The sequence below is a fragment of the Schistocerca cancellata genome, chromosome 1 (assembly GCF_023864275.1).
Source record: "Schistocerca cancellata isolate TAMUIC-IGC-003103 chromosome 1, iqSchCanc2.1, whole genome shotgun sequence".
In the NCBI taxonomy this organism is placed as follows: domain Eukaryota; kingdom Metazoa; phylum Arthropoda; class Insecta; order Orthoptera; family Acrididae; genus Schistocerca; species Schistocerca cancellata.
Window position 1 is genome coordinate 1,183,903,271 of NC_064626.1, and position 13,414 is coordinate 1,183,916,684.

The window sequence follows — 13,414 nt, forward strand, 5'->3', positions numbered from 1 at the left end:
GATTTCTGGCGTTCCCCAAGATAGTGTTATAGGCCCTTTGCTGTTCCGTATCTGTATAAACCATTTGGGAGAAAATCTGAGCAGCGGTCTTTGGTTGTTTTCAGATGACACTGTCTTTTACCGACTAATAAAGTCATCAGAAGATCAAAACAAACTGAAAAACGATTTAGAAAAAAAATCTGGATGGTGCTAAAAGTGCCAGTTGAACCTAAGTAATGAAAAGTGTGAGGTCATCCATATGAGTGCTAAAAGGAACTCATTAAACTTCGGTTACACGATAAATCGGTCTGATCTAAAAGCCGTAAATTCAAATAAGTGCCTAAGTATTACAATTACGAACAACTTAAATGGGAAGGAACACGTAGATAATGTTGTGGGGATGGCTAACCAACGACTGCGTTTTATTGGCAGGACACTCTGAAAATGTAACAGACGTACTAAGGAGACTGCCTATATTACGTTTGTCCGTCCTTTTTTAAAATACTGCTGCGTGGTGTGGGATCCTTACCAGATAGGACTGGCGGATTACATCGAAAAAGTTCAAAGAAAGCCAGCAAGTTTTGTATTATCGCGCGATATGGGTGAGAGAGTCATAGACATGATACAGGGTTTGGGCTGGACGTCATTAAAATGAAGGCGTTTTTCGTTGCGACGGAATCTTCTCAAAAAATTCCAATCACCATCTTTCTCCTCCGAATGCGAAAATATTCTGTTGACACCGACCTACATAGGGAGGAACGATCGCCACGATAAAATAAGGGAAATCAGAACTCGTACGGAAAGATACAGGTGTTCATTCTTTTCGCGCGTTATACGATATTGGAATAATGGAGAATTGTGAAGGTGGTTCAATGAACCCTCTGCCAGACAAATGTGATTTTCAGAGTATCCATGTAGATGTAGATGTGGATTATTTTTACTTGACAGTTTTATCAACATGCCGATGAGAAAATAAATCGGAATATATGTCTATGTACATCATCTGAATGCAAATAGTATGTATCTTTGCATAAATATTCTGAGTAACGACTGTGCAGAATAAGTATGTGTTTGAACTTCTTTTTTACGTACTATTGCAGTATGTTTGTAGTACCTCTGAACTCCCTTGTCCTGCGTTCGTGGAAATCTAAAGTCGTCAGGCAAAGAGCCTATCAGCATGAGCAACCGCCATGTTTTGACTTTTTAACTAACTACCGACAGTATCCACATTGTTCAAGGGTCCTATTTCGCTATTTAACAGAACCAGCATTTTTACATCGCCCATTCTCGAGTGACAAATTCCTTAATATATCTTGCTTCGCTGCCGTTGCATTCTTGTTGGACTTTTGTGCAGTCAATACAATACTGAAAGTAACTTCATTGTTCTCTTTGCATCTTATTAACCGTTATCGCCAGAATGGCCTGTGTATGCCACCTCTAATGAGTTTGTTCTGCTTAGCTAGCTGAATCGGTTTTAATCGGAGTAGTCTGGTGGATAATTGCTGATGGGGACGGCAGTCAATTTATTACCTTCCGAGGGTAAATTTTCACTTAAGTATTCCTCTTTGATATTGACGAATTTTAAGTTTCATAGTCGTACGCCTAGTAATCAGCACATACGTCGGAATATTTACATTATGTATACTGTGCACACTTAAAAATTGATTCATACTGTTAATTGACAACACTACATGTTGTCGATTTGTCAGAACTGAGCCATAGTATAATGTGTGAGTACACATTGCATCTAAAGTAATCAAGTGCCGACTGGACTATTTCCTCGTAGTAATTCAGAGTGGTAGTTGTGTCATGATGGTTGCAGTTGGACATTATTCTGGCTTGTCACCATAGGCTTCTGCAATAGGGGGGGGGGGGGGGGGGAAGAGCAGCAAGAGCACGTTTTTGTCTCCATCCCACTGCCCTCCCCCCCACCCCGGCATGTAGAATACTGAGTTTTAACTTGTTATTTAATGGTTGTCCCATTGATAAAATAATACTTCCATTCGTTTCTTTATCCACTTTCAAGTCAAGACCCCGCAGTAAATTATACAGTTACAAACAACATGTCCATCATCATCACCGACTTCATTGTCTTCAAGAATTAGATTTTTAGTTTGCTCGCTTCAGAATTGTACACACCATCTCTTTAAAACCGACATCTAACGTTTCTCTTTCCTGTTGGGTTATATGGTGTTGCAGCTTTAGTTACCGTGTTATTAGACATATACTGGACATGGTCCTTCCAGTTCAGTCAGTATTATTCAGTTACAGATGTACCGGGTTCAATATTTTGTGCTATTCAGTTACCGGTCTATCTTTAACGGTCCAGTATAGAATATCCTGTTACAAACCGGAAGAACTTCCGTCCCTGATGAATCGATTCGTCGTAATAGATCAGATATTTGGTGTTCCAACATTCGCTACTACCCCGCAGCAAAGGCAACGCTATTATTTTGTGAAGTTTAATTAATATTTCCTTCCGTATGTTATGTTTTAACTTACTTTTGTGGTTCCAAAGCAATGTCTGAATCTGTCATATTTTAGCTCTACATCATCTGACTTGAGAAATTGAAAACTGCACCCTAAATATTTAAACTCTCTTACTTGTTCAATTATTTGCCCTTCTACACTAATTTTTGGATTTTATTGGGTCCAGTCTTTTAAATGACAGCACTCTGGTTGTATCTGGAATATTTAGTGGTATTTTGGCTCAAAATTTGTTCTCAGATTTTAATCTTTTCTGTAGATTCTCCTATTATAAACTGATCATCAGCTAACAGCAGCGCTATGAAATTAGAAGCATCTCTTATTACTGTGTCATTCAGTGTAATCAATCTATTATGATTAATATCGACAATGTAAACACTGAAAAGGCTGAGGGACAGTTGGTAGCCATATGGCACTAATTGATTAATACCAGCAAATTCTGTCCCATTCTCTACAGTAAATGTCCCTATAATTTCCACGACGAAACTCTGTCTCAGAATCTGGCAGAAAACCCAAAGAGATTCTGGTCATACATAAAGCACAATAGTGGCAAGACACAATCAACATCTTCACTGCGCGATATCAACGGTGAAGTCACTAATGACAGCGCCATAAAAAAGCAGAGTTAATAAACACGGTTTTCCGAAACTTCTTCACCAAAGAAGACGAAGTAAATATTCCTAAATTCCAATCAAGAGCAACTGCCAAGATAAGAAACATAGAAGTAGATAACCTAAATGTAGCAAAGCATCTTCAATCACTTAATAAAGGCAAGGCCTCCGGTTCCTTTCAGAGTATGCTGATACAATAACTCCATATTCAGCAATTATATACAACCGCTCGCTCACAGAAAGATCCGCACCTGAAGACAGAAAAATTGCTCAAGTCACAACAGTACCAAAAAAGGGAAACCGAACAAGGCAGTGCAATTTGCATTGAATATTTCAGTATCTACCTTCATCACCGTGCTCGATAATTGCACTGGAGTTCACATAAATTAATTTCTATATTGTTTCAGTTAGCCATTTTTGCAGACTCTTTCAGTTACGTGGCATTACATTTTGTTTCGTACTTTACGTGAGTGACGGGGCTTTTTTAAGTACAAAACAAAATCCATAGAAATAGAATGTGCTGGAATAGAATAAGTTCATCAATAGAGTAACTTATTGTACCTTTCTGTACATAACAGGTCAAATTTTCTTCGGACGCTATATCCTTGTCCAAACCAAGTGCATTAGGCACAGATTAGAAAAGAGGAAGGATACTTCCACCTGTATATGAATTCCCCCCAAATTGTGCAGTGGGAGTTTAAATCCCCAAAGAGTTTGTTCTACTTGGGACAACAGTGCGTTCGACACTACTTCGCGTAACTTGCTTCTCAGGGAGCAAAATCCTGATAACAGGGTGAATGATGCAGAAGAAAATTTAAATCGTACTAACTGATGTTTGCAGCCTTGAGGTTGGACATTGATCTGTACTTCCGGAAACGTATCCACTTTCCGTATCAGGTTAGTGGCAATTACTTTTCCGTCTGATATATCCGACCTGATAACAGAGAATATATCTGTTCGGTATAACCACGTCTGGGGAATGCAAGCTGCAGATATATTTTGTGCCCGTGAAGCTCTCTTGGCAGTCTCCCTATGATGGCCATGGCTGACCGCTCGTTGCTGTGAAGGATCCTGAAAACCATGATTCTAAATGATGATTCCAGTGATGTTCCTGAAATTTGTGAAGGGTATCTGTACTCTGGTGGAGAACTGTCCCACAACTGTTAATAGACTGCAGATATTACCTATGAGTTGATCGTTGCTGCCATTCTTACCAAAGTTTGAAGAGTAACCTAGAGGACGGTAACGGTTCATCTTCAGAGGACATCCGACATATCTTTTCGTGTCAAAGGACAGCGCTCGAACTTCCTAATACTGGAAACCGTTACCTAAACCGTAGATTCATCTCAGGGTATGAAAATGCGGTGCATTTGACCTGCGGTCGTCGCACGGTGGTGCTGGCAGCAGTCCACATATCCAGAGGTGTGATGGTGGATGTCAGAGTACGGTGCAGCGAGTAAGTGTGCAGACGTTTTCAGACGTGATAATGGTGAATGTGCGTTGATAATGGCTCAAAGAACACATATTGATGACATTATGAGGGGTAGAAAACTAGAGCGACTGGAGGCTGGTCAAACACAGCAGGTCGTACCATGGGCCCTCCGTGTGCCACAAAGTGTCATATCAAGATAATGGTGAAGATTCCAGCAGACAGGAAACGTGTCCAGGCGCTGCAGTACGGGACGTCCACAGTGTACAACACCACAAGAATACCGATATCTCACCATCAGTGCTCGCAGACGGCCACAGAGTACTGGAGGTGGACTTGCTCGGCACCTTACCTCAGCCATTGGAACAGTTGTCTCCAGACACACAGTCTACAGGCGACTGAACGGACGTGGTTTATTCGCCCGGAGACTTGAAAGATGCGTTCCACTGACCCCTCATCACAAGAGAAACCGTAAAGCCTGGTGTCAAGAACACAGTACATGGTCAATGGAACAGTGGTTCCAGGTTATGTTCACGGACGAGTCCAGGTATAGTCTGAACAGTGATTCTCGCCGGGTTTTCATCTGACGTGAACCAGGAACCAGATACCACCAGATACCTTAATGTCCTTGAAAGGGACCTGTATGCAGCTGGTGGTTTGATGGTGTGGGGTGGGATGATGATTGGTGCACGTAAACCCCTGCATGTCTTTGACAGAGGAAATGTAACAGGTGAGGTGTATCGGTACGTCATTTTCCACCAGTATGTCCACGTTTTCAGGGGTGCAGTGGGTCCCACCTTCCTCCTGATGGATGATAACGTACGGCCCCACCAAGCTGCCTTCGTGGAGGAGTACCTTGGAATACAAGATATCAGGCGAATAGTGGCCTGCCTATTCTCCAGGCCTAAACCCCATCGAGCACGTCTGGGACGCACTCGGTCGACGTATCGCTGCACGTCTTCAAACCACTGCGACACTTTAGGAGCTCCTACAGGCAGTTATGCAAGAATGGGAGGCTATACCCCAGAAGCTGCTCGACTACGTGATCCACAGTATTCAAACTGGTTGTGCGGCCTGTGTACGTGCATGGTGATCATATCTCTTATTAATGTCGGGGTACATGCGCAGGAAGCAGTGGCGTTTTGTAGCACATGTGTTTCGGGACGGTTTTCTCAACTTATCACCAATACCGTGGACTGACAGATCTGTGTCGTGTGTGTTCCCTATGTGCCTATGCTATTATCGCCTGTTTTGTGTAGTGCCACGTTATCCTTAATTTATGAGTATGAGTGTATATAAAGGGGATAATCTCTGTGTAAAGGAGATAATCCTTTCGAGAAGGTACTATACAACTACGACTAAGGTTCTTTAGAATCACGTTCTGTACATGACACGATTATAGCATGTCTTGACAAGACAATACACAAAGAAATAAACTAAACTCTTGTCCCATGAGACTTGAATATAAACACGATACAAAAATTACGACTGTTTGCCAGATGAGGCGTGTGATGCCTAACAACAACAGCTTACACAACCATGTGCAAAATGGTACCTAGCACTTACAGTGGTTTGGGGAATGGCTCATGGCTACACAAGCACCATTCAGAGATTACGCACAGGATGTTTATGATGCATTATATATCTGGGACAGTGATACCACAAGAACCTTTTATATCTCCTTCCCATCTTCATTTCCTGTTGTGTACTTCGCCCTCCACCAACAATGCGTTCTAATGGTCATGCGAGCATATTTTACTGTTCAGTTTATATTATTAATGTTAACGGCCCTTTTTCCAGCATTTCATAGTTCAGTCTTGTCTATATTGTAGACATGAATAACGTTACTCGGCTTTGTCAATTGAATTTAATGATGTATTCTTATTCCATAATAAACTGTGTGGTGAATCTTGACTCGAAGCCTTTATGGTATTCACACTGTTTAATACAAACAGTCGCGACACTCCCTGCTGTGATTGTCGTGACCGCTCGACAGCTGGTACGACATTAGACATTGGCCGCAATGATACTGTTAGTTTTTCGTGTTAAATGTTAATTTACGAAATAATTTGTCTCATTTCGAGAGTCGTGAATTACTGTGAAACAACCCTATATGGAACTAAGATTCATGAAACAACTAAAGCACCTCGGTTTCATGAGGAAATACTTAACGAATTTTAATATAGCTACAGCTTACGGCGCTGGAACTAAATGAATTTCAACATACTGTTTCACGCGTAAGAGGCAGAGACATGTACCTCCAAGTGGCAAGAGGAACGACAGATCATTTATAAATTCATGCTTCTTTGTAATTATTAAGCAACCTGTTTGCAGAAAACAAATTTCTTCTTTATTGCTCTCTGTGGTTTAAGGTAGTTGAAATTAACGAGAGAAATATGTTGGAAACATTATTGTAAAACTCCGATTACATGGCAGTTCACTTAAAATATCTTAGTGTTTCTCAGATGATACAGTAATATCCAAAAATCATTAAACCAAAAGTCATATTCAATATTAATTCCAACTAGATTAACTGATTGCCTTAGTAAGAACATACCGACTTCTAACAGAGAGACCACTATAGAAGTTAGTTCCTAGAGACAAAACAAATGCGTATGCAGAAAGCTAAAACCTAGTTAAAGACATACGCTGTGAAGAGTGAACACAATAATTACCAAATGGAATTCAAATAGAACGTTACTGGTAGGAACTTGTTTCATCCAGTGGTTGTAATCGACTGGAAGTATTAGGTAAGTTTAAAACGATATTATCTGTCATAGAATAATATACCATCTTAGAGATGAAGAAGCCAAATAACTGACACATTACGATTAGCTGTAGATGTCGTTCCATGCGCAAACTTAAGATTTATTTGGACAAATGGACATAACTACTCAAGAGAAGTAGTTGTTTTTGTTGTAGAAGTTAAACAGGAGATTTAGTTTCCTGGCCAGCCGCACAGGTGTCGTCTTGTTTCTCTATCTATTAATGTCGTTATACGCATACGTATTTAATCAGATTGTACCGATGATTATTATTTACCACTGCTTCGTTTTAGGTTTATGAAGCCTGGTGACGTCTCTGGGTCATTAGGATACTAAAAAAGTCCAGCGTGCTATCTTTTTCTGCTGTTTCTACAACGCACAAGCTACCATTTGCAAAAATAATCCGTATATAAATTATTATAATCGGTACGACACACACTCACCGGATGCCTTAGTCAAACGCACGGCTTGATTGGTCGCTTATAACGCTATTGTAGCTGTGGATATGTTAGACTCTCTCCTCGAGGCGACATTATCTTTAACAAAAAAACATAAATATGACCTGGATATTATCGATGCAACGCAATGATATTAACAGAGATCGCTACTAATGGTGCCACTGTAAAATGCCGTTTAAAGTGCACCATTGTACCGTTTTTGGTGGTGGAAGATTCAGCAGTTCGAGTTGCCGTCAACGTTGTCCTGGGAACGCCTGACTGTTTCACAATCTCCGAGGCGGCATCTTCCTTGTTCCTAGCAAAAGGGAAGCTACCATAGAGCTGTTACTTCAACATGGGACATGGAAGACCCTCAAAAGGTTGAGAACAGTGTTGACAAGGGGCTAGACTTATCTGAAGAAGCAAGGGAACAGTGATGATGAATTTTGCGAATGTTAGGCTAGGCAGACTCTGAACACTTGTTGGTCTGTAGTAACCTGAACGAACCCTGCGACATGGAAGACTTGTTTGCAGCGAACGACCGGGCGATTCTGGGTCCTGAACATTGGACTCATAAAGTGCCAAAATCACCGTAATTACTATTAGAGTGTAGTTATTGTTGTATTGTGTTTTACAGTTCTTCGGAGTCGGATAAATAAAAAGGTATTAAATCTTGTTACGTCGGGATCAGATTCATCTACATCTACATCTACATGATTACTCTGCAATTCACATTTAAGTGCTTGGCAGAGGGTTCATCGAACCACAATCATACTATCTCTCTACCATTCCACTCCCGAACAGCGCGCGGGAGAAACGAACACTTAAACCTTTCTGTTCGAGCTCTGATTCCTCTTATTTTATATTGATGATCCTTCCTACCTATGTAGGTTGGGCTCAACAAAATATTTTTGCATTCGGAAGAGAAAGTTTGTGACTGAAATTTCGTGTAGTTAGTTAGAGTGTAGTTATTGTTGTATTGTGTTTTACAGTTCTTCGGAGTCGGATAAATAAAAAGGTATTAAATCTTGTTACGTCGGGATCAGATTCATCTACATCTACATCTACATGATTACTCTGCAATTCACATTTAAGTGCTTGGCAGAGGGTTCATCGAACCACAATCATACTATCTCTCTACCATTCCACTCCCGAACAGCGCGCGGGAGAAACGAACACCTAAACCTTTCTGTTCAAGCTCTGATTCCTCTTATTTTATATTGATGATCATTCCTACCTATGTAGGTTGGGCTCAACAAAATATTTTTGCATTCGGAAGAGAAAGTTTGTGACTGAAAGTTCGTAAATAGATCTCGCCGCGACGAAAAACGTCTTTGCTTTAATGACTTCCATCCCAACACGCGTATCATATCTGCCACACTTTCTCCCCTATTACGTGATAATACAAACCGAGCTGCCCTTTTTTGCACCCTTTCGATGTCCTCCGTCAATCCCACCTGGTAAGGATCCCACACCGCGCAGCAATATTCTAATAGAGGACGAACGAGTGTAGTGTAAGCTGTCTCTTTAGTGGACTTGTTGCATCTTCCAAGTGTCCAGCCAATGAAACCCAACCTTTGACTCGCCTTCCCCACTATATTATCTATGTGGTCTTTCCAACTGAAGTTGTTCGTAATTTTAACACCCAGGTACTTAGTTGAATTGACAGCCTTGAGAATTTTACTATTTATCGAGTAATCGAATTCCAACGGATTTCTTTTGCAACTCATTTGGATCACCTCACACTTTTCGTTATTTAGCGTCAACTGCCACCTGCCACACCGTACAGCAATCTTTTCTAAATCGCTTTGCAACTGATACTGGTCTTCGGATGACCTTACTAGACGGTAAATCTGCGAACAACCTAAGAGAACTGCTCAGATTGTCACCCAGGTCATTTATATAGATCAGGAACAGCAGAGGTCACAGAACGCTTCCCTGGGGAACACCTGATATCACTTCAGTTTTACTCGATGATTTTCCGTCAATTACTACGATCTGCGACCTTCCTGACAGGAAATCACGAATCCAGCCGCACAACTGAGACGATACCCCGTAGGCCCGCAGCTTGATTAAAAGTCGCTTGTGAGGAACGGTGTCAAAAGCTTTCCGGAAATCTAGAAATACGGAATCAACCTGACATCCCCTGTCGATAGCGGCCATTACTTCGTGCGAATAAAGAGCTAGCTGCGTTGCACAAGAACGATGTTTTCTGAAACCATGCTGATTACGTACCAATACATCGTTCCCTTCGAGGTGATTCATAATGTTTGAATACAGTATATGCTCCGGAACCCTACTGCAAACCGACGTCAATGATATAGGTCTGTAGTTCGATGGATTACTCCTACAACGCTTCTTAAACACTGGTGCGACCTGCGCAATTTTCAAATCTGTAGGTACAGATCTATCGGTGAGCGAGCGGTTGTATATGATTGCTAAGTAGGGAGCTATTGTATCAGCGTAATCAGAAAGGAACCTAATCGGTATACAATCTGGACCTGAAGACTTGCCCGTATCAAGCGATTTGAGTTGCTTCGCAACCCCCTAAGGTATCTACTTTCTAAGAAACTCATGCTAGCAGCTGTTCGTGTTTCAAATTCTGGAATATTCCTTTCGTCTTCCTTGGTGAAGAAAATTCGGAGTAGAAACAACCCAAGGTCGTAGAGGAATCTTGATGTTCTTTTACAGTGATTGCTCAGGGTTTATCTTTCCAGCATGATCTTTTTGCCGTTATGCTTAACTTATGGGACTTCCAGTAGAAAGCCGTGAAGCGAAGTATTTAAGGGAGGTACTAGAGTTATGAGCAGCTGGTGCTGGGTTTCTCTAGGTGAGTGATAAGAGATAAGCAGAAGGTACTCACGCCTCTGAGGAAGTGGTGCATGTGCTCGGGCTTGGTGTCGACGACCAGGTTGTGGATCTCCTTGCTCTTGATCTCCTTGAGCACGGAGCGGTAGGTGTCCGGGTCGGCCTGCCGCAGGTGGATCTCGACGTCGCGGTTGGTGGGCGCGCGCACCAGCTCCCGCAGCTTGATCAGGCCTGTCCGCACACCAAGGGCCGGCTGTCATCTCACCCCTATCACCGTGGCAGTACTTAATGGGGGGTCAGCTGGCTGTAGCGGTAGCAGGGTTGCGGAATGATGTGTCGCTAGAGTCTAGGAGAAAGAGCAACTAACACGAGTAACGAGTTGCTACAGGAGAACACATCTGGAAGATCGAAATACGAGGTGCATTCAAGTTCTAAGGCCTCCGATTTTTTTCTCGGGACTGGAAAGAGATAGAAACATGCGCATTGTTTTAAAATGAGGCCACATTCATTGTCAATACGTCCTAGAGATGGCAGCACCGTACGGCAGATGGAATTTTACCGCCAGCGCCGAGAATGAGAACTGTTTTAAATACTTAAAATGGCAACGTTTTCCTTACTTGAACAGCGTGCAATCATTCGTTTTCTGAATTTGCGTGGTGTGAAACCAATTGAAATTCATCGACAGTTGAAGGAGACATGTGATGATGGAGTTATGGATGTGTCGAAAGTACGTTCGTGGGTGCGACAGTTTAATGAAGGCAGAACATCGTGTGGCAACAAACCGAAACAACCTCGGGCTCGCACGAGCCGGTCTGACGACATGATCGAGAAAGTGGAGAGAATTGTTTTGGGGGATCGCCGAATGACTGTTGAACAGATCGCCTCCAGAGTTGCCATTTCTGTGGGTTCTGTGCACACAATCCTGCATGACGACCTGAAAATGCGAAAAGTGTCGTCCAGGTGGGTGCCACGAATGCTGACGGACGACCACACGGCTGCCCGTGTGGCATGTTGCCAAGCAATGTTGACGCGAAACGACAGCATGAATGGGACTCTCTTTTCGTCGGTTGTGACAATGGATGAGACGTGGATGCCATTTTTCAATCCAGAAACATAGCGCCAGTCAGCTCAATGGAAGCACACATATTCACCGCCACCAAAAAAATTTTGGGTAACCGCCAGTGCTGAAAAAATGATGGTGTCCATGTTCTGGGACAGCGAGGGCGTAATCCTTACCCATTGGGTTCCAAAGGGCACTACAGTAACAGGTGCATCATACGAAAATGTTTTGAAGAACAAATTCCTTCCAGCACTGCAACAAAAACGTCTGGGATGGGCTGCGCGTGTGCTGTTTCACCAAGACAACGCACCCGCATCGAGCTAACGTTACGCAACAGTTTCTTCGTGATAACAACTTTGAAGTGATTCCTCATGCTCCCTACTCACCTGACCTGGCTCCTAGTGACTTTTGGCTTTTTCCAACAATAAAAGACACACTCCGTGGCCGTACATTCACCAGCCGTGCTGCTATTGCCTCAGCGATTTTCCAGTGGTCAAAACAGACTCCTAAAGAAACCTTCGCCGCTGCCATGGAATCATGGCGTCAGCGTTGCGAAAAATGTGTACGTCTGCAGGGCGATTACGTCGAGAAGTAACGCCAGTTTCATCGATTTCGGGTGAGTAGTTAATTGGAAAAAAAATCGGAGGCCTTAGAATTTGAATGCACCTCGTATCTACGTCGTTTCAAAGTCCCATGACCCATCCAGTTTAGAGGCTTAGGTCGTGCTGGGGCACTCTCATTTGGTTCGTGATCCTGAAATCTGCTCTTAGATAAGATATCTGTGTGATACGAAAAGTGCCAATTGATCCTGATTAAAGAAAAATGCGAAGTTATTCACATGAATACTAAAAGAAATCAGCTAAATTTCGGCTACGCGATAAGTCACACAGATTTGAGGGCTGTAAATTCAACTAAATACTTTCGGATTACAATTGCAAATAACCTAAATTGGAACGATTACATAGATAATATTGTGGGTAGAGCAAACCAAATACTGCGATTCTTTGGCAGAACACGTAGAAAGTGCAACAGGTCTACCAAAGAGACTGCTTACACTACGCTTGTCCGCACTATTCTGGAGTAATGCTGTGCGGTGTGGGATCCGCATCAGGTGGGACTGACGGATGACATCCAAAAAGTACAAAAAGGGTAGCTCGTTTTGTATTATCGCGAAGTAGGGAAGATAGTGTCACAGACATGATACGTGAATTGGAGTGGCAATCATTAAAACAAAGGCGTTTTTTTGTTGCGACGGGACCTTCTCATGAAATTTCAGTCACAAGTTTTCTCCTCTGATTGCGAAATCATTCTGTTGGCACCAACCTACATAGGGAGAAATGATCATCACGATAAAATAAGAGAAATCAGGGCTCGCACGGAAAAATTTAAGTGCTTGGTTTTCACGCATGCTGTTCTAGAGTGGAACGGTAGAAAGACAGCATGAAGGTGGTTCATTGAACCCTCTGACAGGCACTTTATTGTGAATAGCAGAGTAATCACGTAGATGTAGATGTAGTTAGAGTGGCATGCTTAGTAATCTGTAAAATTGTCGGACAGCTCCATTTATTACTTAACCATTTTATTTGTTTGAGGGTAAACATAAATGTGTGGTTATTTTCCTTAATCTCTTAATTTGAAGTAACAATATGAACCACTGATTTCTTCCATTTTGTTTTCTAATGCGGGGAGGGATGGGATGTTTAGGATTACGCATAAGCACCTCCAGGGATTCAAAGGCTACTACGCAAAAACTACAAGACACACAGAAGACAGACAAACGTCAGTGGACAGTGCACCTCTCCCAGTTTGGATATTACATAACAGGAGCTCAGTATGGG

The 13,414-nt window shown here is 42.2% G+C and overlaps 1 protein-coding gene across 1 annotated transcript in view; it reads right to left on the bottom strand.

Moving 5' to 3' along the window:
* LOC126141067 (glutamate receptor ionotropic, kainate 2) overlaps nt 1-13,414 on the bottom strand; it is a 766,326-nt gene that overhangs the window by 180,561 nt on the left and 572,351 nt on the right. The window contains exon 6 of the mRNA XM_049915243.1: nt 10,572-10,747. Within this exon, the coding sequence (XP_049771200.1) occupies nt 10,572-10,747 (176 nt within the window). The remainder of the gene's footprint in view (nt 1-10,571; nt 10,748-13,414) is intronic.